General features: G+C 41.2%; 1 protein-coding gene across 2 annotated transcripts in view; it reads right to left on the minus strand.

The window, feature by feature from the left end:
* Window positions 1-15,549, minus strand: part of ADCY8 (adenylate cyclase 8) — a 422,640-nt gene extending 407,091 nt beyond the window's left edge. Inside the window, exon 1 of one of the 2 annotated variants that reach the window (XM_089685929.1) lies at window positions 13,717-15,549. In XM_089685929.1, coding sequence (XP_089542055.1) covers window positions 13,717-14,637 — 921 coding nt within the window. In that variant the 5' untranslated portion in view covers window positions 14,638-15,549. The remainder of the gene's footprint in view (window positions 1-13,716) is intronic. The other variant, XM_089685930.1, reaches the window with a different exon arrangement.
* Window positions 15,550-24,358: the final 8,809 nt, after the last annotated feature.

A 24,358-nucleotide genomic window follows, 5' to 3' on the forward strand; every position in this document is an offset into this window, starting at 1 on the left:
AGTGGAGGCTGTTATAGCTGCAAAGGTGGGACCAACACATATATTGTACATATTAATGACCATAGGTTTGGAATGGCATGTCAAACTTATATAGGTTTGGGGTGGAGGAACTAAAGTGGTTTACACAGAGCCCTGATGTCAACCCTATTGAACACCTTTGAGATGAACTGGTACACCAACTTCATACAAGGTCTTCTCATCCAACATCAATTAACCTCACAAATGTTCTTCTTGCCTGAAGAGACACAAATTCCCACAGACACCCTCCAAAATCTCATGGAAAGCCTTCCCAGAAGAAGAAGTTCTTATTGTTGCAAAGGTTGGACCAGCTCATATAATGTACGTATTAATGATCATAGTTTTGGATTGGCAGGTCAAACAAACTCATATAGGTTTGAAGTAGAGGAACTAAAGTGATCTACACAAAGCCCTGACATTAACACTACCTAAAACCTTTGGGATGAATTGGAACACCAGCTACATGCCAGGTCTTATCATCCAACTTTAGTAACTGACCTCAAATGTTCTTCTAGACTGAATGGGAAATAATTTCCAGAGATACACTCAATAATCTTGTGCAAATCCTTCCCAGGAAAGTGGAAACTGTTATAGCTGCAAAGGTGGGACCAACCCATATACTAAAGATATTAATGACCATAGGTCTGGAATGGCATGTACAACAAACTCATATAGGTTTGGTGTGGAGGATCTGGAGTGGTTTGCACAGAACCCTGACCTCAACCCTACTGAACACCTTTGGGATGAACTGGAACTTTGCCTACATGCCAGGTCTTCTCATCCAACATCAGTAACTGACCTTTCAAATATTATTTTGCCTGAATAGGACCAAATTTCACTGAACACACTCAAAAATCTCATAGAAAGCCTTTGCAGAAGAATGGAGGAAGGATGACATAGAGACAAAAGAAGGAGGAGAGGAAGAGAATCAACGTCACAATAATACCCATGGGTTTAGATTGGGATATCCAACAAACTCATGCTGGTGTGATGATCAGCTCCTGGTTGGTGGGCAAAAGAAGAGTGTTCACAAGTAGGGGGCATTTTAAAAAGAATCTCTCACTGTTCTAAAGCACATGACAATTACTAATATTTTCACCATAATCCCGCTTCATCTATGACAACACTGCCCTGTAGATGCTCCATGTTGAATGGCATCATGCTTACACAAGTGAATGATCTTCTCCCTTCCCCCACGACAGTGGTTGAGCTGCACAGGCTCAAGCAACCTGGTAGGACAGAGAGAAGATTACATTCTTCACCAAACCCAGAAGTATCGGGAATTTCTCAGAGTTCCACAGATGAACAGTGAGGCAGGTGAGCGTTCTATCAAGTGAACTCCTCATTAAGGAGCTAGCCAACAGTTCATTTAAAGCTGATCTCCAGCCTTCCTTACAGTCTTGCACAGTTGTACAGACTCCTTTCCTGGACTGAAATTGCCTACTCTGATTTCACTGTATGCTGTGAGCTTCTCACAGTGTGCATTAAAAGCTCAAATAAAGCCTCCCTCAATTGCTGGGCATAGGATTGCTCTTCAGAGACCATTACTGATGTGAACGAGCTCTAAGGGTTTATGTCAATGGGCTTTGGGCTTGTGTTGATGGCAACAGTTTGCAAAGCTTCTGAGATATTTCAGAATTCACTGACAGGTACATGTGACCTGCTTCAAGAGGGTTTTGTATTACCCAAGACTTTGTATAGGAATGCAAAACGCTGGCGACACAGGAACCTATAACAGTATAACCCTCACAGATCCGATTTCCAATCCTCACACCTGTTCTGGTAACCCACACTGGCTTTACAGTATAATTAAGAACAGGACCATTTGTATTGTTAGCCATTTCAGCCAGTAAAGAGACGGATTCCATTATTCTTCAATGAGATCGCTGGACAGGAAGCCTTCTATACTAAGGGTCCAATCACACCAGAAGAGGTGGCATGGATTGATCAACACATGCCAGGGCAAATATATTATAAAGGCAATGTATTTCAATAGGAGCAGTCCACACAAGTGTGTTACGCTGGTGTGTGCAGCCCTGCACTAAGAAAAAAAAAGAAGCAGCACATTGCCTACTTTTTTCAGTACAACATAAGAAAACGTATGTAAGTGTTCCGCAATGCGCATAAACACAGTAAAACAGTTGTGTTTCCTTTATCAATAAAGCTTACTTAAATTGTTACATAGTTAGTCTGGCTGAAAAAAGAAAAAAATCCATCCAGTTCAACCATTAAAAAAAAAAAGTTATAATCCTACACCCACAGATGATCCAGAGGAAGGCAAAAAAAACAGCAAAGCATGATCCAATTTGCTCCTGCAGGGGAAAATATTCCTTCCTGATCCCCCGAGAGGCAATCGGATATTCCCTGGATCAACTTTACCTATAAATGTTATATCCAGTTATATTCTGTGTATCCAAGAAAGAATCCAGGACTTTTTTAAAGCAATCCACTGAGCTGGCCAGAACCAACTCTTGAGGGAGTCTATTCCACATAAGTGGAAGTGTTACTAAACCCTGGACCCTGCATTCACTATATCTGGTCTCCCCAGACCCTGCATTCACTATATCTGGTCTCCCCGGACCCTGCATTCACTATATCTGGTCTCCCCGGACCCTGCATTCACTATATCCTGTCTCCCCGGACCCTGCATTCACTATATCCAGTCTCCCCGGACCCTGCATTCACTATATCCAGTCTCCCCGGACCCTGCATTCACTATATCCAGTCTCCCCGGACCCTGCATTCACTATATCTGGTCTCCCCGGATCCTGCATTCACTATAGCCGGTCTCCCCGGACCCTGCATTCACTATAGCCGGTCTCCCCGGACCCTGCATTCACTATAGCCGGTCTCCCCGGACCCTGCATTCACTATAGCCGGTCTCCCCGGACCCTGCATTCACTATAGCCGGTCTCCCCGGACCCTGCATTCACTATATCTGGTCTCCCCGGACCCTGCATCCTCTATATCTGGTCTTCCCGGACCCTGCATTCACTATATCTGGTCTTCCCGTACCCTGCATTCACTATATCTGGTCTCCCTGGACCCGGCATTCACTATATCTGGTCTCCCCGGACCCCGCATTCACTATATCTGGTCTCCCCGGACCCTGCATTCACTATATCTGGTCTTCCCGGACCCTGCATTCACTATATCTGGTCTTCCCGGACCCTGCATTCACTATATCTCGTCTCCCCGGACCCTGCATTCACTATATCCGGTCTCCCCGGACCCTGTATTTACTATATCTGGTCTCCCCGGACCCTGCATTCACTATATCCTCTCTCCCCGGACCCTGCATTCACTATATCTGGTCTCCCCGGACCCCGCATTCACTATAGCCGGTCTCCCCGGACCCTGCATTCACTATAGCCGGTCTCCCCGGACCCTGCATTCACTATATCTGGTCTCCCCAGACCCTGTATTCACTATATCTGGTCTCCCCAGACCCTGCATTCACTATATCTGGTCTCCTACAGTACACACAACATGGAAATGCAATTATTTTGGTAAATATAAACTGCTAAATACATTTTCTCATCAGCAGTATTGTGACTTCTATCAGTGTCCACATGTTAAAGATTGCAGGGGGAGTTTTCATTTTGCTCTAGGAGGATGCAGAACCCCTGACCTCTGTCTGGACAGCACTGATTGGCCCTGTGCTGATCACATGCACTCTCCCAAGAAAAAAAAAACCTCTCTAGAAATACACACCAAACTGAGTAGAGTGTCTCCACACGATATGTCTTATAAGGAGATAAGAGGGGAACACTGGAAGAAGGGGAGGATCACAGAAGACAGGATCAAACACAATGCAGAGGATTAACCCCTTAGGTTCCACAGTGAGTATAACAAGCATGCTTTACTGCATATACAGACCTATTTTACTGTTGTGGGTTTAGTAACACTTTAAAATGTACTTGAAATGAAGGATGTATCTAAATGTGATCTACCACGAGCAAGCAACATGCATCATATGTTATTTTATTATTCTGAGCTGCTGAAGTCAGTTTACAATCTGAAGGTCCAATTTGTGAACCATTAATAGAACACAAGACAATTGACATGTCTTAATATGAATGTATGGTGATTGAAGATCCAAGGACTGAATGATGTCAGTTAAACCGTCCATTGACAACTCTCAGAGAAAATCTCTTGGCCATTAATCCTACATTTACCAGAAGAGCCGTACTCTATAATTATGTCACAGATAATCTTCATGTATGCTTAGCATGTCATTTGCCAGTACAAATCTTTTAATCATATCCACCGTTTTACAATATGAGGAGTGTTCAGACATCAAATCTCCACGTGTACCACTAGAAGTAAAACTTCAAGCATACGGTAATCTCATTAAAGCCTCAAAGTTGGCTTAAGCCAAGGCTCTGTACCAGGGGCGGACTGACAACTCATGGGGCCCCCGGGCAATAGGGGATCATGGGGCCCCTGTGCCCTCTCCCACAATCAAACCACACCCAAAAAAGCCTAATAAAAGGTACCAGGGGCATCTCATGGGGACCCTACTGACCCAGGACCCTCGGGCAGTGCCCAAGTTTCTAAATGGTCAGTCCGCCCCTGCTTTGTACCATTCTGCGGAATCACTAGTCATGGCATGGTCAGCCACTTGCAAAGGCATGCTGGAACTTGTAGTTTTTACATGGCTGTAGGGATGCAAAATCTGCAGCCTGCGCCTAAGAGCTGTATTAAACCCACAACCAAAAAATATCACGTATTGCAGCTTACCAATCATTAGATGTGGTGGCTGATTTAGTTTTCCTTTTTTAGGCTTTTTTCCCCATTTTCATCTGGTGATCTGGCCACTAACACACCTCCTGTATTACAGAACCCTCACTCTGGATGTAGGAGCACAGGGAGTACATTTGGACGGCAGCACTGTCAGTTGGAAGGGGAGGGGGGTATTAGATGGAGTAGCAGATTTAACCACTTGCCCTCCAAATATAATAATAATAATAATGATAATAATATTAATAATAATAATATAATAAAATAATAATAAATAATAATATTAACATTAAAAAAAAATAATAAATAATAATAATAATAAAATAAAATAATGATAATAAAATATAATAATAATAATAATAATAATAAAAAATAATGATAATAAAATAAAATAATGATAATAATAATGATAATAAAATAATAATAAAAAAAAAATAATAATAAAATAAAATAATGATAATAATAATAATAATAAAATAAAAATAATAATACAAAATAATAATAATATAATATATAATAGATGAATAATAATAATAATATTATTATTATTATTATTATTAATAATAATAATAATAATAATAATAATAATAATATTTCGGGAGTCCCTAATCATAAAGACGATGCAAATCTAAAAAAAAAAAAAAGGATTCGTTATGGACTCAACCAAGAAGTGTGGGTTTTTTTTATATAATATCCATCAACGAAATAATTAATACATGTATTTATACATGCTTTATACATGTATCTAAATGCTTTAACCCCTCACCCTCCAGAGGATTTCCCCCCCTTCCTGACCAGGCCATTTTTTGCGTTACGGCGCTGCGCTACTTTAACTGTAAAATTGCGCGGTCATGCAACACTGCACCCAAATGAAATGTACGTAATTTTTTTTCTCACAAATAGAGCTTTCTTTTGGTGGTATTTGATCGCCTGTGTGGTTTTTATTTTTTGTGCTATAAACAAAAAAAGACCAACAATTTTGAGAAAAAAACTATATTTTTTACTTTTTGCTATTAAACATGTCCAATCAAAAATTTCAAAAATCTAATTTCATCATAAATTTAGGCCAAAATGTATTCTGCGACATGTCTTTGCTAAAAAAAAAAATAATAATACGCATAAATTAATTGATTTACATAAAAGTTATAGCATTTACAAATGGCGGTATATATATTGGATTTTTTTTTCTTTTAGTAGTAATGGGGGCGATCAGCGACTTATAGCGGGACTGCGGGGGCGGGGGGGCATTCTGAACCTGGGGGGAATTGACTTGGTGTCACTGACATCCCCAGTGACACCAATACAGATATCAGCGCTAATAAAAAGGACTGACACTGTACTAATGGCACTGGGCAGGAAGGGGTTAACATCTGGGGGTGATCAAAGGGTTAACTGTGTGTGTGTTTCACAATGGGGGCGGTGTTTGTGCTTCACTGTAAGCACACTGCTTTGTTTTGTATGGTTACATACAGTTCTCTACCCCCCCCTTTCCCATCAGTATTACTCGGCGATCACCTGGTGCCGGCGAGTAATCACTGCCCGGGACCCGGTGATTGACAGCCAAGGCTGCAAACCCAGAAATGCAAAAGCACATACATCAAATACAGGAGAAGGAAAGGAGTTGGATCCAGACAAGATTGTCAGCATAAGAATCCAGAGAAGATTGTAGCCCCTCCCACAGGTATTTACCTTGATTTTAACAGAAAGGCTATATTAGCAGCTCACAGGGAATAGGATAAAGCTAGAAAAAAAAAACAAAAAAAAACAAACAAACCATACATCTCTTTTACCTGATACATCTGGTTCTTTTGAAAAACAGCAGACTTACTAGCTGGATCAACAGGTGAAAATAAAAAAAAGAAAGCTTAAAAAAGAAAACTAATACAGCCATTGCATAGAAGAATGGGCAAGCTGCAATATAATAAATGTTTGTTTTTGGGCTTATTGCTTTAAAGTGTAATTCAAGCCCAACAATAACTATTCTTAAAAATATTCCTTCCCCTCCTCTGCCTACCCTCTAAAAAAAAGAAAAGATCTATGTACTTACCTTTTAATAGTCCACTCTGGTCCTATGATCCTGCAGCTTCATCTCCCCAGGGTCATGGAGCTCTTACCAATGGCTGGGAATTCCGGGAGCTGTGGTGTGACCCATGGCCTAACAGTGGTCAGCGCTCCCTCCTCTCCCCTGCAGCTGCCACTCACTGACACAGGGGATCGTGAGCTGTGGGATCACGGGACTGCACCGGACTTAAAAAAAGAAAGGTAAGTATATAGATATTTTTTTTTACATGGGATAGGCAGGATAGGTAGGGGAAGGAGGGAGGGAACAATTTTAGGCATAATATTAGGCATGAATAATTCTACTTTCAGACCCCATTCACTCTTGAGCATAGCCCATGTAGAGGTTTTTTTTGGTGTGTTTTTTTTTCACATGCCATACAGGAGCTTCTTTGGGTCAGGATCATCCGCAGACTTTTAATATGGAAACACTGAATACAAACGTGCATAACACACATTTTTGCGCACTCTCCTATTGAAGTCATGGGGCCAAAACCGTTCCATCCTGCTTCAATGGGGCTGCAAACATTCCATTCTGCTTCAAAAGTATCCTATGTGCCTTTCAGCTTCAGGGGCTGAGCTACAGGAACCTGAACACTCACACAGAGACAATTACAAACCCAGGGATTTGGCTTTTTTGAGCATTTTGGAGCATTGAGCTTCAAAACACTCAGGTATGACTTGGGGGTAAAGCAGGGCTCCACAAATCCCAGGCGCTAGGTTGCCATGTCGACTAGAAATTGTGTTTTTGCGTCTCGGTTCACACACTGCCTCCCATTGACTTCAATGCAAAATCTTGTCCTATTGACTTCAATACAAATTCACATTCCCATTGATTTACGTCCCTTGGACATCAATGCAAAATTGCGTCCCATAGACTTCAGTTCAAAATCTCATCCTATTGACTGCAATACAAATTCACATTCCCATTGACTTCAATGAAGAATCACGTCCCTTGGACATCAATGCAAAATCACGTCCCATAGACTTCAATGCAAAATCGTGTCCCATATAATTCAGTGTAAAATCTCATCCTATTGACTTCAATACAAATTCACATTCCCATTGACTTCAATGAAGAATAATATCCCTTGAACATCAATGCAAAATCGCGTCCCATAGACTTCAATGCAAAATCCTGTCCTCTAGACACCAATGCAAAATCGCGTCCCATAGACGCCAATGCAAAAATCACATTCCATAGACTTTAATGCAAAATCGCCTCCTATTGACTTTAATGTAAAGTCGCCCTTCATTCACTTCAATGCGAAAAAGTAGCAATCTTATGCACAATAGTGTCCCCTAGACTTCATTGCAAAATTGCGTTCCATAGACACCAATGCAAAAATCACCTCCCATAGACTTTAATGCAAAATCGCCTCCCATAGACATTAATGTAAAACCGCCCTTCATTGACTTCAATGCGAAACAGTAGCAATCCTATGCAAAATCGTGTCCCCTAGACTTTGTTGCAAAATTGCGTCCCATAGACACCAAAGCAAAAATCACCTCCCATAGACTTTAATGCAAAAACGCCCTTCATTCACTTCAATGTGAAACAGTAGCAACCCTATGTGAACACTTATCTGCGATGCTACTCTACTCTATCACTTGCAAATCTGGAAATCATCGCTAGAAACTCGCACAGGACCCTTTTCATAATTGCACTCAAAAGTCAATGCGTGCGGATCACACCTGCGTGAAACACCTCAATAGCAGCACATAATATCTAGCCCGTCATGCAAATCTGTGAGTTTAAAAACGCATCCATAATCGCAGTTGTGTGAACCAGGGTGGCTCCATTCACACCTGGGCTTTTTGGGACTGAGGCAGAATTGCTGGATTGCAAAACGCAGGTTTAGGTGCCATTATTTTTAATGGCACCTAAAATGTGGTGAGGTTACGTTGTGATTGTCACACGGCAAATCGCATCGCATAAAGCTTGTCGTCCCAAAAGTTGACTTGCCCTGGGCCCTGACAACCCACACTACGCTAAAAAAAATAAATAAATAAATAAACTGACTCCTAACTTTTTTAGCTGGCTCCTAGGCTCAAAGCAAATTTGTCAAGCCCTGGGCTGAAGGTCTGTTCCATACAATAGTGCAGCAACCAAAGACCCTGCGAAAAACGCAGTAAGCCACAGCAAGTAGGCTCACACCTTGTGTGCGTCGGGAACACACAGAAAATCACGTGCTTTCGGGACACACCCAAAAACACGCTGCCCCTTAGCAGCTGCATGGTGGTGCCACTATGAATTATTATTTATTATTATTATTATACAGGATTTATATATTATTATTATTATACAGGATTTATATATTATTATTATACAGGATTTATATTATGATTATAATACAGGATTTATGTTAATATTATCATTATTATACAGGATTTATATTATTATTATACAGGATTTATATTATTATACAGGATTTATATATTATTATATAGGATTTATATTATTATTATTATTATTATTATTATTATTATACAGGATTTATATTATTATTATTATACAGGATTTATATTATGATTATAATACAGGATTTATATTAATATCATTATTATACAGGGTTTATATTATTATTATACAGGGTTTATATTATTATACAGGATTTATATATTATTATATAGGATTTATATTATTATTATTATTATTATTATACAGGATTTATATTATTATTATACAGGGTTTATATTATTATACAGGATTTATATATTATTATACAGGATTTATATTATTATTATTATTATTATACAGGGTTTATATTATTATTATTATACAGGATTTATATTATTATAATACAGGGTTTATATATTATCATTATACAGGATATTATTATTATTATTATTATAATACAGGATTTATATTATTATTATACAGGATTTTTATATTATTCTCATTATTATACAGGATTTTTATATTATTATTATTATACAGGATTTATATTATTATTATACAGGATTTATATTATTATTATTATACAGGATTTATATTATTAGTATACAGGATTTTTAGATTATTATTATTATACAGGATTTAGATTATTATTATTATACAGGATTTAGATTATTATTATTATACAGGATTTATATATTATTATTATTATACAGGATTTATATATTATTATTATTATTATACAGGATTTATATAGCGCCAACAGTTTGCTCAGCGCTTTACAATATAAAGGGAGACAATACAGCAACAATACAGTTCAATACAAGAGGGATAGGAGGGCCCTGCTTCTTGGAGCTTACAATTCGGTGCGGTGCGTTTTTAAAAAAGAGACAGGGACTTTTCCTCGTAGGGCAGCCCTTTAAGATGAATGGGCTTCTATGGGAGCTGTTTTACCTATTAAAGGCTTTGTATTTCTGTCTGTCCAACTCTCAGAATTACACAGCTCTGCCACACAACACAGCTCTGTCTGGCAGGGCAGGGGACCTTTTTTTTCTCTGCTGCAGTTAAGTGACACTTACAGGTCTTGCCCGTCCCCCCAGCCTGTGACTGGACAGTGAAAGGGGAAGAAGCTCATCTCCCGGTGACTCTGCTCTCTCCTCCTATCAGCATGCTCCTTGCACTGCATCACAACTGATTGACTCCTGGCGCTGCTTTTCTCTCCCTCGGGCTAGGTTCATTTCTGTTCAGGTTGTAGTCGATGCGTGAGGGAAGCATACAAGACACACAATGGACAATGATTTGGATTAGACAGGGAAGATAAAAGTTTTTTTTTTTTTGTTTTTTTTTGAGGTTTGTGCATCATATAGTGACCAGGTTTAGTATTCGTTTGCACTTTAAATCGAAGTATATTAGGAAATGTTTACCAGTGGTGAGTGATAGTAGCCAGTAGAGGGAGCCAAAACAATCAGAATTTTAATTGTTCTGAGCTGAACATTCAGAACCAGAAGCCGTGGACAGCTCCCATTCCTCTAGGAGACACAATTCATATTTCACAGCAATAGGTCTTCTCAATGGCCAAAGACAAGCCGCTTTCTCAAATTCATTTGAGCACTCTAAGGGAACAATACGTGTGTCACATATTAATGGATTCAAATACATTATATTTGATCTAAGTTTCCATTTAGATTGCAAGCTCTTCCGGATAGGGCCCTCCTATCCCTCTGGTGTAGAATTGTAACTGTACTGTCTCCCTTTATTGTATTGCACTGTTGGCACTATAAAATTCTTTATAATATTACCATCATTAATAATAATAATAATTATTATTATTATAAAATAATAATCTAAAATCATAATAGTAATACAATAATAATAATATAATAAAAATGTTATAATAATCTAAAATAATAATAGTAATAAAATAATAATAATAATAATAATAATAAAAATGTTATAATAATCTAAAATAATAATAGTAATAAAATAATAATAATAATAATAATAATAATAAAAACATGTTATAAAAATCTAAAATAATAATAATAGTAATAAAATAATCATAATAATAAAAATTGTTTTATAATAATCTAAAATAATAATAGTAATACAAAAATGATAATACTACTAATAATAATAATAATAAAACAATTTTTTAATAATCTAAAATAATAGTAATAAAATAATAATAATCTAAAATAGTAATAAAACAATAATAATAATATAAAAATTTTAAAATAATCTAAAATAGTAATAAAATAATAATAATATAATAAAAAATTTATAATATTCTAAATAATAATAGTAATAAAATAATAACGCTACTAATAATAACAATAATAATAATAAAACAATTTTATAATAATCTAAAATAATAACAGTAATAATAAAATAATAATAATCTAAAATAATAATAGTCATAACAATAATAATAATAATATAAAATAACAAGAGTAATAATAAAATAATAATAATATAAAATGATAGTAATAATAATACTATCACAATACCTATATAATGGATATCACTAGCCACAGATCTGCATTAGCCTTATAGTGGATTCATGTTATCTAGCTGTTTAAAAAAGACACTATCTTCTGTACAGAGGGATACCATGACCCTACGTTCGAAGAAAGAAGACTACTAGATCTTACAGGAGGACGACCTTGTAATGAACTTTGAGCTTCCAATCAGCATGAGAAAGAAAAAAAAAATTAAATGTAGGAAAGAACCAATTTTCCTATTTGGACATTAATTGACGCATAAATCAATAACGTATAAAATAACCTGAAATATATTTATTGTAGGTTCTTTAATGTCTTGAAAACAATCACAAAAAACACTGATTATAACAAACCCTTAACAGTCATTGATGACTTGTAAAGAAAGATTTTTCCCTTAGGGTCTCCACCTCTTGCCTGGGGTAACAATACATTTTTACTTGTGTTGAGGTTATTAAAAAAAAAAAGCAGAAAATGATACAATTTGTCCAATTTTATATGCTGATACTGTGATTCATTGACAGATTATACACAATGAAATGCTTGTTCCTCTTCCTTGGATCTCATACATTTCCCAGCCCATTGACAGTCTTACGAGTGACATTATTCTTGGTCACTCGGTATACTCTCTATTATATGACTGTTACTGATGCTCTAATGAGCTGAATGATTGGACCTTGGGTAGGCTAGAGCTGGTTTGGGATCACTGAGGATGCCATTTGTATGTTCTAATGAGAACTTTGTATGCCTCAGATTCAATTTCAGAAAGGATTGTATTGGCTGGATCAAAAACCACAGATCAAGTGCCCTTTATATTAAGCTGTGTTGGATTAAACACACACTTCAATGTTTAACAAGACAACTGATGACACTGTGAAGTCACCTCCCTTGTCTGAAGGATTCTCATCACAGAGTGTTAAAGGGGAAAAAAAAGCAAGGAAGGACCGGAGGAAATAGTAATTGAATTTTGAACATGGGAGGCACAGAGGAACAGTGCAATCTCTGATGGATCTGGCATTGACCTAGTGAAGGACAAGACTCTTCAACAATGCTTTAGATTCCTGGGCACTGGAGGAATGTTTTCCTTATCTCTTCCAGACAATGGTCCACAGATCTCAAATCTATCCAACATACAATGACTTTGTAATATGCCTTTTGTGTAGACACCCTCTGGCTGAACTATACAGGCACCCCCTTGGTAGACCATTTTCAGGAAAGGGTGCAACGAGATGGGACAAATGTTCCTACACAATAACTGGCATCCCCTTAGGATTAGCACCTACTTGGGAGTGTCTACACAATGTATAAACATGGACACTTGACCAACACAACCATGTATGTTCATGGGCAGCACAGTGGCTAAATGGTTAGCACTTCCACCTAGCAGCACTAGGGTCATCAGTTCAAATACTGACCAAGACACTACCTGCCTGGAGTGTGCATGTTCTCCTTGTACCTGTGTGGGTTTCCTCTGGGTACTCCGGGTTCCTCCCACACTCCAACGGCATGCTGGTAGGTTAATTGGCTCCAGTCTAGATTGGTACTACTATGTGCATGTATGAATGTGAGTTTGGGACCTTAGATTGTAAGCTCCTTGAGGGCAAGGACTGATATGAAGGTACCAGGGGCGGACTGATCATTTGGAAACTCGGGCACTGCCAGAGGGCCCGGGGTCAGTAGGGGGCCCCATGAGATGCCCCTGGTACCTTTTTCATAGGCTTTTTTGAGTTTGGGCAAGGACACAGGGGACCCATGATCCCCTATTGCCCGGGGGCCCCATGAGTTGTCAGTCCGCCCCTGGAAGGTACAATATTTATATGTAAAGAGCTGAGTAACCTGAGTGTTCTATATAGGTACCTGAAATTAAATAAATGCTCATACACAAATAGCTGATTGGGCAGATCTTCTTACTGCCATTTCGTTTCAACTTATTGTGCAGATGTTTCCATTTTCCCAAAATGTAGACACCAAAAATATCCATGCACCCAACAGGCGACATACCTGATTTATGGAAGCCACTGCGAGCCTGGGAATTACCAACTGCATCACAATTTGTAGAAGAGAAGTTATCAATCCAGCCAGGATAGCCCAGGTAAGTGATAATGGAAGCATGCTGTAGGTAGCAAAAAGAGTAAAGAGAACGTAGCCAATACCGTCCCCTAGAAGGCCATATCCTAGACCAGCTGCCAGGATTTGGGTCGCCATGGCCAACCACGTTACGACTCCACTGAACTGCAGATATGTGTAAGATGTTGTGTCCTTCCTGACAACTACTAAGGCACAGATCACCACCTCAATTCCAGTGAAAAAGCCCAACAAAATGCCTTTGATCGGGTCCATGGGCGCAGATGCCAACGTGAGATGAAGGATTAGTAAGGTAAGTTTGGTCAGCACATCCAATATATTCATCACCACTTCCGACTTGCGACGCTGACCTAGAAAGTAGCGCTGATAGAGCCTTTCTAGGTCTCTGGACTTAAACGAGTTCCTTAGTGTCGGAAAGATGACCCCCCTATAGGTGTAGCCCCAGTTCAAAAAGAAATCAGAATTGCTGGGAGCACAGTCTAAGTGAAGGAAGCCTAGGTCACTACTGGTCCTCTCGGGAAAGACTTTGGTGCCCCCGTTGTTGTGCTTGTCCCCACCAGATACCTTTCCAAACTGCCTGGTGGCATTGTTGGTGTAGGAATCCTCCGAAGAGTGGGTTTTAGCGCTACTTTGTTCGTTAATAAACCTTTGTTCAGTGATATGCCTCACTGCAGTCTGCCAAAGCAATCTCTTGGGTCTGGTGTTGCTGTTAATGGTCGGGGTCTTGTTGATGGTGTACAGTTCCTCGTTAGCACTGGAGCACCTCACCTCCGACAGTTCCATGGTCGATCTGTACAGCTCGTGTTGTCTTCGTCTTTGAAGTTTACTGAGAAACATCTGTGGTCATTTTATTAGCCAATCTCATTGGCTGCTTAAACGAAAAAAAAAAAAAAGGAAAAGAATGGGCTAGGTGCTCTTTTGGCAAACGTCGGTCAGTAGAACGGGTGACATCCCGTCTTGACGTCCACGATCCCGAAGCGAGATCCTACAGGTGAGATATCTGACATATATCTGACGCCCGGACATATTTGAAGACTGTGGATCGAAATCTTATTCCGACATCCGGGATGGACTTCTGAAGCCACATCAGGTCTTCCGAAGGACAATCTCTGAATCCAGCAGGAACGCAGACCTCTCATGGTCCATAGAACATGGACATGACAAGGTAGGCATGCATCTAGCAGAGGATGGACTGGACAAAGGCTGTCTAATAGCAGTTCATGGGGCTAATGACTAAATCGACCTTGGTCCACATGCATCTGATCTACAGCACCAAAAAAATGAGAAGACATCAAGGTCTTCGCTAAGGTCATTAGGAAGGAGCAGGTAATGGGGGCAGAAGGTGTGAATGGGGGGATCGGCCAGTATAGGAGCATGCCAGTGCTGGAGGAGTCTGGACAGTGAATGGGGAGGGCAGGATTAAGGTCGGGGCTCTATGTACAAAGGTGCGATACATAGAGCGATGGGATGACTTCCATCCTTCCTAGGCATGACCCGAACAGGAATGATACCGCCACCGCTGACCTCCTCCTGGGGGGACCCCAGCCTGGACATCGGATCTGCTCAACTTCACCCCTTCACTGCCTGGGAGCCAAATCCGCCCAGTACCGGGAGAGACAGAGAGGGCGCATCGTCCCCGGAGCGTCTGTGCGGAGCGGAGAGGGCTGTGCGGAGCCGATGTGCGGAGCGGGCTGTGCGCTACAGACGGTGAGAGCTTCCCAGCCCCGGACTGAGGGGATTACACGAGTATAGACCTGGCGGGGGGAGGGGCGGGGACTGCGTGTCAGCTGACACCCGCTGACGTCACACCTCCTGTCTGTTACCTTCCCCGGTGCACACAGACAATGCATGGGGCGCCCGGTGTGTGCGGGCACCGGGGGGGGGGGACCAGGGACCAGGGCTGTGTGTGACACCGTGCATGGATACTGTGTGTGTATATGACACCATTGATGGGTACTCTGTGTGTATGACACCATGGATGGATACTGTGTGTATATGACACCATGGATGGGTCCTCTGTGTGTGTGTGTATATGACACCATGGATGGATACTGCGTGTGTATGACTCCATGGATGGGTCCTCTGTGTGTGTATGACACCATGGATGGATACTATGTGTGTATATGACACCATGGATGGATACTATGTGTGTATATGACACCATGGATGGATACTATGTGTGTGTATGACACCATGGATGGATACTGCGTGTGTATGACACCATGGATGGGTACTGCGTGTGTATGACACCATGGATGGGTCCTCTGTGTGTGTGTGACACCATGGATGGATACTGCGTGTATATGACACCATGGATGGATACTGCGTGTGTATGACAGCATGGATGGGTCCTCTGTGTGTGTGTATATGACACCATTGATGGGTCCTCTGTGTGTATGTGACACCGTGCATGGATACTGTGTGTATATGACACCATGGATGGGTCCTCTGTGTGTGTGTATATGACACCATGGATGGATACTTCGTGTGTATGACACCATGGATGGATACTGCGTGTGTATGTGACACCATGGATGGATACTGTGTGTATATGACACCATGGATGGGTCCTCTGTGTGTGTGTATATGACACCATGGATGGATACTGCGTGTGTATGACACCATGGATGGATACTGCGTGTGTATGACACCATGGATGGGTACTGCGTGTGTATGACACCGTGGATGGATACTCTGTGTGTGAGTATGAAACCATTGATGGGTCCTCTGTGGGTGTGTATATGACACCATGGTTGGATACTGTGTGTGACACCATGGATGGATACTTTGTGTATATGACACCATGGATGGATACTGTGTATGACACCATGGATGGATACTGTGTATGACACCATGGATGGATACTGTGTATGACACCATGGATGGATACTGTGTGTGACACCATGGATGGATACTGTGTGTGACACCGTTGATGGATACTGTGTGTATATGACACAATTGATGGGTTTTGTGTGTGTGCATATGACACCGTGGATGAATACTGTGTGTGACACCATTGATGGGTCCTGTGTGTGTATATGACACCATAGATAGATACTGTGCGTATATGACACCTTGGATGGATACTGTGTGTATATGACACCATGGATGGGTCCTCTGTGTGTATGTGTACGACACCATGGATGAGTACTGTGTGTGACACCGTGGATGGATACTGTGTGTGACACCGTGGATGGATACTGTGTGTATATGACACCATGGATGGGTCCTCTGTATGCTTGTGTATATGACACCATAGCTGGGTCCTCTGTGTGTGTATATGACACCATGGATGGGTCCTCTGTGTTTGTTTGTGTGTGTATGTTTGGATGACATCGTGGATGTGGCATTGTATGTGTGATACCATGGATGGATACTGTGTGTGACACTGTGGATGGCACTGTGTGTATGACAGCATGTGTGGATCCTCTATGTATGTGTGTGTATGACAGCATGGATGGGCACTGTGTATATGACACCATGGATGGATACTATGTGTGACACCATTGATGGATCATGTGTGTATATATGACACCATGGATGGGTCCTAAATGTGTGTGTATGACACCTTGGATGGATACTGTGTGTGTATGTGAGTGACACCATAGATGGGAACTGTTTGGACGACACCGTAGATGGGTATTGTGTGTGTGATACCATGGATGGATACTGTGTGTGTGACACCATGGATGTCACTGTGTGTACGACAGCAGGGATGAGCACTGTGTCTATGACACCATGTGTGGGTTCTCTGTGTGTGTGTATATCACACCATGGATGGATACTGTGTGTATGCGTGAGAGTCACCATGGACAGGCACTGTATGTGTTTGACACCATGGATGGGTCCTCTGTGTGTGTGATACCATGGATGGGTATAGTATGCATGACACCTAGGATGGGCACTGTGTGTATGACAGCATGGGTGGGCACAGTGCTCAGCATAAATGAGTTCACCCCAACAGATTTCTTAGAAAACCTTTACTTTCCTTTCAGAATCAACATTTTCAATGGGACACTGTACTACAAAATACTCCCACAAATGCAAACAAGATTTGTTCATTTACACACAAAGTATTTTTCCTAACAAATCTATTCAAGATCATGTTGCAAAAATAAATACACCCTTACGGAAGTCTTAGGTGCAAAGCTAAATTTTAGACAACAAAATCCTAATTAACAAGAATTCAACTCCAGGAGAGTCTAATTATTCATTAAACAGGTGTCCAGCAGACAGTTGATTATAAAAGGGCGTTACTTAACAAAGAAAACCCCTCCCATTTCATGCTGTCAGCAATGGCACCACATGGAAGAGAAATGTCAGAAGGCCTGAGAAAGACAATCATTTCTTTGCACAAGAAAGGTGAAGGCTACAAGAAGATCAGCAAAGCTTTACTTATCAGTCAGAATACTGTAGCAAAAGTGATACAAAAATTTAACAAAGATAGAAATGCAACCATCTCACAGAGACATCCAGGCCATCCATGGAAGTTAACAGCTCGACAGGAGCGTCTTCTGATGAGAAGGGTTGAAGAAAATCGCCATGCAAGTTCACCGCAGTTAAAGTAGAAAGCCAAACTGGGGTGATTGTTTCCTATGACACAATACGGCGTACACTGCAGAGGAATGGCATGCGTGGGTGTCGTCTACAAAGGAAGCCTCTCCTAAAACCCATGCACAAAAAAGCCGGCCTAGAATTTGCCAGTGCCCATGCTGAAAAAGAAGAAGATTACTGGGACTCTGTCCTCTGGAGTGATGAGACCAAGATACATTTTTTGGAACTGATGGCTTCAAAACTGTATGGTGTCGCAAAAGGTGAGGAATACAAAGAAAAATGCATGGTGCCTACAGTGAAACATGGTGGTGGCAGTGTCCTTCTGTGGGGCTGCATGAGTGCTGCTGGTGTTGGGGAGCTGCATTTCATTGATGATATCATGAATTCACAGATGTACTGCTCTATATTGAAAGAGAAGATGCTACCATCACTCCGTGTCCTTGGTCGTCGTGCACTTTTCCAACATGACAGTGATACAAAACAAACAACTAAGGTCACTGTTGCATTTCTGAAGAAGAACCGGGTGAAAGTGATTCAGTTGTCCTGATCTGAACCCAATCGAACACCTATGGGGAATTCTGAAGAGACAAGTTAAGCATCACTCTCCATCTAGCATCCAGGTTTTAACAGGTTGTTGTTGAAGAATGGAAACAGATCGACGTTTCAATATGTCGCCGACTTGTTCATTCCATGCCTAGAAGACTTGGTGCTGTCCTTACAAATCATAGAGATCATACAAAATACTAGATGGAGTAGTTTTTATTGTGGGGTGGATTCATTTTTGCATCCACTAATTTGAGTAAAACTGAAGATTTTGTAATCTAAGTTATATTATTAACCTTACTTCCATGTAATGAGCTAAAACAAATGTTCTATAAAACTCAGTTTTTTGTAAAAATTTGGGAAATCGTTCTTGTGTTCATTGAGATATTGATTCAAATCTTACTTTTCAAAAGGGGTGTACTCATTTATGCTGAGCACTGTACTGTACTGTGTATATATAGATTGTAAGCTCCAAGGATCAGGGCCCTCCTATCCCTCTTGTATTGAACTGTATTGTTGCTGTATTGTCTCCCGTTATATTGTAAAGCGCTGAGCAAACTGTTGGCGCTATATAATCCTGTATAATAATAATAATTATATACATATATACAGTGGGGCAAACAAGTATTTAGTGAGCCACCAATTGTGCAAGTTCTCCCACTTAAAAAGATGAGAGAGGCCTGTAATTGGCATCATAGGTAGACCTCAACTATGAGAGACAAAATGAGAAAAAAAATCCAGACAATCACATTGGCTGATTTGGAAAGAATTTATTTGCAAATTATGGTGGAAAATAAGTATTTGGTCACCTACAAACAAGCAAGATTTCTGGCTCTCACAGACCTGTACCTTCTTTTTTAAGAGGCTCCTCTGTCCTGCACTCATTACCTGTATCAATGGCACCTGTTTGAACTTGTTGTTAGTATAAAAGACAGCTGTCCACAACCTCAAACAGTCACACTCCAAACTCCACTATGGTGAAGACCAAAGAGCTGTCGAAGGACACCAGAAACAAAATTGTAGACCTGCACCAGGCTGAGAATACTGAATCTGCAATAGGCAAGCAGCTTGGTGTGAACAAATCAACTGTGGGAGCAATAATTAGAAAATGGAAGACATACAAGACCACTGATAATCTCCCTCAATCTGGGGCTCCACGCAAGATCTCACCTCGTGGGGTCAAAATGATCACAAGAACGGTGAGCAAAAATCCCAGGACCACACGGGGGGACCTAGTGAATGACCTGCAGAGAGCTGGGACCAACGTAACAAAGGCTACCATCAGTAACACACTACGCCGCCAGGGACTCAGATCCTGCAGTGCCAGACGTGTCCCCCTGCTTAAGCCAGTACATGTCCGGGCCCGTCTGAAGTTTGCTAGAGAGCATTTGGATGATCCAGAAGAGGATTGGGAGAATGTCATATGGTCAGATGAAACCAAAATAGAACTGTTTGGTAGAAACACAACTCGTCGTGTTTGGAGGAGAGAGAACGCTGAGTTGCATCCAAAGAACACCATACCTACTGTGAAGCATGGAGGTGGCAACATCATGCTTTGGGGCTGTTTCTCCGCAAAGGGACCAGGACGACTGATCCATGTACAGGACAGAATGAATGGGGCCATGTATCGTGAGATTTTGAGTGCAAACCTCCTTCCATCAGCAAGGGCAATGATCCCAAACATACCACCCGGGCAACGAAGGAGTGGCTTCGTAAGAAGCATTTCAAGGTCCTGGAGTGGCCTAGCCAGTCTCCAGATCTCAACCCCATAGAAAACCTTTGGAGGGAGTTGAAAGTCCGTTTTGCCCAGCGACAGCCCCAAAACATCACTGCTCTGGAGGAGATCTGCATGGAGGATGGGCCAACATACCAGCAACAGTGTGTGCCAACCTTGTGAAGACTTACAGGAAACGTTTGACCTCTGTCATTGCCAACAAAGGATACATAACAAAGTATTGAGATGAACTTTTGATATTGACCAAATACTTATTTTCCACCATAATTTGCAAATAAATTCTTTCCAAATCAGCCAATGTGATTGTCGGGATTTTTTTTCTCATTTTGTCTCTCATAGTTGAGGTCTACCTATGATGCCAATTACAGGCCTCTCTCCTCTTTTTAAGTGGGAGAACTTGCACAATTGGTGGCTGACTAAATACTTTCTTGCCCCACTGTATATAGTGTATATATATATATATATATATATATATATATATATATATATATATATATATTGTATAGATAGATAGATATAGATATTTCTTTACATACCCAGGTCACAGAGCATGATAAGCAGCTGCAACTTGGCACTGCATAGGCAATACGTTTGTGAATATGAGCTCATATACAACGCCTAGGGCATAAGTCATGCTTGTGTTTAGATGAGAAAAGCAGCAATATACTGTATACATGTATACCCCAGCCGGTTATACATTTCAGCAGTGGTTAATGCATAGCTGTGGGTTTATTACATGCCAATTACACATGCATACCTGCCTTTGCACAGCTTGCAAAACACACAACAATCTACATAAATATCAAAACCTCCCACCATTACCAGCCATTGATATTTATATTAAATAGTGCCAACAGTTTTAAAAAAATGTGCTTAACGTATGAAAAATATATGATCCAACTTGACAGAGACATAGGAGGTAGAGATTCCTGCCCTGCGATATAGAGACTCATTTGCACCTGGGTTTAAAAATGCACATATTTTATGCTTTTCCATTGTGGGTTTTATTGAGTTACATTTTTTTTTGTTTCCAAGGATACATTAGGTCACAAGCTGGAAATCTTTCATAGTTCCTCTACGTTGTTACGTAGATTTACGTCGGAGGTTTGAAGTGATATACCGGGGTGATGTCTGCAGTTACAAGCATCATCCCTGTATTTTTTTTTTCTGTGGGTGATTCTTTTTTATGTAAAAGCCATCCTAGCAGCTAATTAGCAGCTAGATTTCTTTTACAGGTGTGGCGAACCCCTCCAAGTTCCACCAGCCCACCATAGCGCTGATTGGGGACCAGAACGCCCCTGATCATCTTTATGGTGTACAAAACCGAAAGTGGCAAGTATTTCGTCACATCCAGTTTCGGACTGTTGTATACCGGAAAGGGAAAGCTTCAAGCGGAGTTCCACTCACACTGTAAAAAATTGTAGCTACTGACTTTTAAAAAACAGCCACTTACCTGTCCCACGGTGTCCTCCCCGCAGCCCGTTTCACCGGCCATCCTGTGTTTCAGGCACTGGCATCTTTAGTGTGGGCACCCGGCTGTGAAAGCTTGTGGCTTCACACCCGGGTGCCCACTGCGCATGCGCGAGTAGTGCTGCGCTTCCTAAATTGCCCCATAGTCTTCTGGGACCTGTCATGTGCCCCAGAAGACTACGGGAGGAAGGGTAGGAGGACAACTTCTGCTTCTGATCGCCTAGGCGATCGCAGCGGAAGTGGGAGCGGGTACCTGTCAATTTCGGGTACCCGCTCCTAAAAGGTGCCAATCCTTAATGAGGAGTGGGGGAACCAATCTTTAAAGAGGAACTTCCCTTTTTGGGTGGAACTCCGCTGTCATATCAAGTTTGATTTGAAGCTTTCAAAGGCAGAGGAGAGATCTTGGGTCTAATCGACCCCAGATCTCTCAGAGGAGAGTACCTGTCACTGCCTATTGCTGGGATGTTTACATTCCTTGTGATAACAATAAAGGTGATCAAAAAAAAAATGTAAAGGGAAAGTGTAAAAAAAAAAATGAATAAGGTAAATAATATATACCGTATATTTTTTTAAGCGCCCGCCCCTCTCTATGCTCGTGCACAAAGGCGAACGCATATGTAAATAGTGTCTGCACCACACATGTGCGGTATTGACACAGACGTTATAGTGAGAGCAGTAATTCGAGCACCAGACCTCCTGTGTAACTCTAAACTGCTAACCTGTAAAGGCTTTTAAAGCGTCGTCTATGGAGATTTTTAAGTACTGTAGTTCGACACCACAACAATTTACTGGGCGCAATATGATCTTTTATTTTTTTCCAAACAATTGGGTATGATATATTGTCTTTGTGCATTCAAATTGTGCATTAAAGTATATATTTTCCCAAAAAATTGCATTTGAAAAACCGCAGCGCAAATATCGTGTGACATAAAAAATTGCAACACCTACCAATTTATTCTCTAGGGACCCTGTTTAAAAAAAAAAAAAAAAAAATTATATGTGTATATATATATATATAACGTTTGGGGGTTCCAAATGAGCTTCTTGCAAAAATTACTGGTTTTTAATTGTAAACAAAAAGTGTTATAATTGGCCTGGTCTAAAAACACAGGATAGCCAGCATTTCTGGACAGAATAGGAAAATAGGTGCAGGAACTCAATCACGACCCTCCAACCCCTCCCTCCATACACACATGCACACCCTCCAAACTGCATAAATTATGGGGTGTGGTCAAATTTCATTAATAATGGGAGGGTCCTAAAGGGGCATTAAATACCAGAAGTGCATTACGTACACAGTTCATGGGGGGGGTGTTACACTCAGAGTGCAGGGTTCAGAGGTGCGCTATGTACATAATGCAGAGTTCATTGCGGAGGGGGGTGTTACACTCAGAGTGCAGGGTTCAGAGGTGCGCTATGTACATAATGCCGAGTTCAATGCGGAGGGGGGTGTTACACTCAGAGTGCAGGGTTCAGAGGTGCGCTATGTACATAATGCCGAGTTCAATGCGGAGGGGGTGTTACAGTCAGAGTGCAGGGTTCAGAGGTGCGCTATGTACATAATGCAGAGTTCAATGCGGAGGGGGTGTTACACTCAGAGTGCAGGGTTCAGAGGTGCGCTATGTACATAATGCAGAGTTCAATGCGGAGGGGGTGTTACAGTCAGAGTGCAGGGTTCAGAGGTGCGCTATGTACATAATGCAGAGTTCAATGCGGAGGGCGGTGTTACACTCAGAGTGCAGGCTTCAGAGGTGCGCTATGTACATAATGCAGAGTTCAATGCGGAGGGGGTGTTACATTCAGAGTGCAGGGTTCAGAGGTGCGCTATGTACATAATGCAGAGTTCAATGCGGAGGGGGGTGTTACAGTCAGAGTGCAGGGTTCAGAGGTGCGCTATGTACATAATGCAGAGTTCAATGCGGAGGGGGTGTTACATTCAGAGTGCAGGGTTCAGAGGTGCGCTATGTACATAATGCAGAGTTCAATGCGGAGGGGGTGTTACAGTCAGAGTGCAGGGTTCAGAGGTGCGCTATGTACATAATGCAGAGTTCAATGCGGAGGGGGGTGTTACACTCAGAGTGCAGGGTTCAGAGGTGCGCTATGTACATAATGTAGAGTTCAATGCGGAGGGGGTGTTACACTCAGAGTGCAGGGTTCAGAGCTGCGCTATGTACATAATGCAGAGTTCAATGCGGAGGGGGGTGTTACACTCAGAGTGCAGGGTTCAGAGGTGCGCTATGTACATAATGCCGAGTT

Source organism: Staurois parvus, unplaced genomic scaffold (genome assembly GCF_062004578.1).
Source record: "Staurois parvus isolate SC_StPar_1 unplaced genomic scaffold, SC_StPar_1.0 ptg000389l, whole genome shotgun sequence".
In the NCBI taxonomy this organism is placed as follows: Eukaryota; Metazoa; Chordata; class Amphibia; order Anura; family Ranidae; genus Staurois; species Staurois parvus.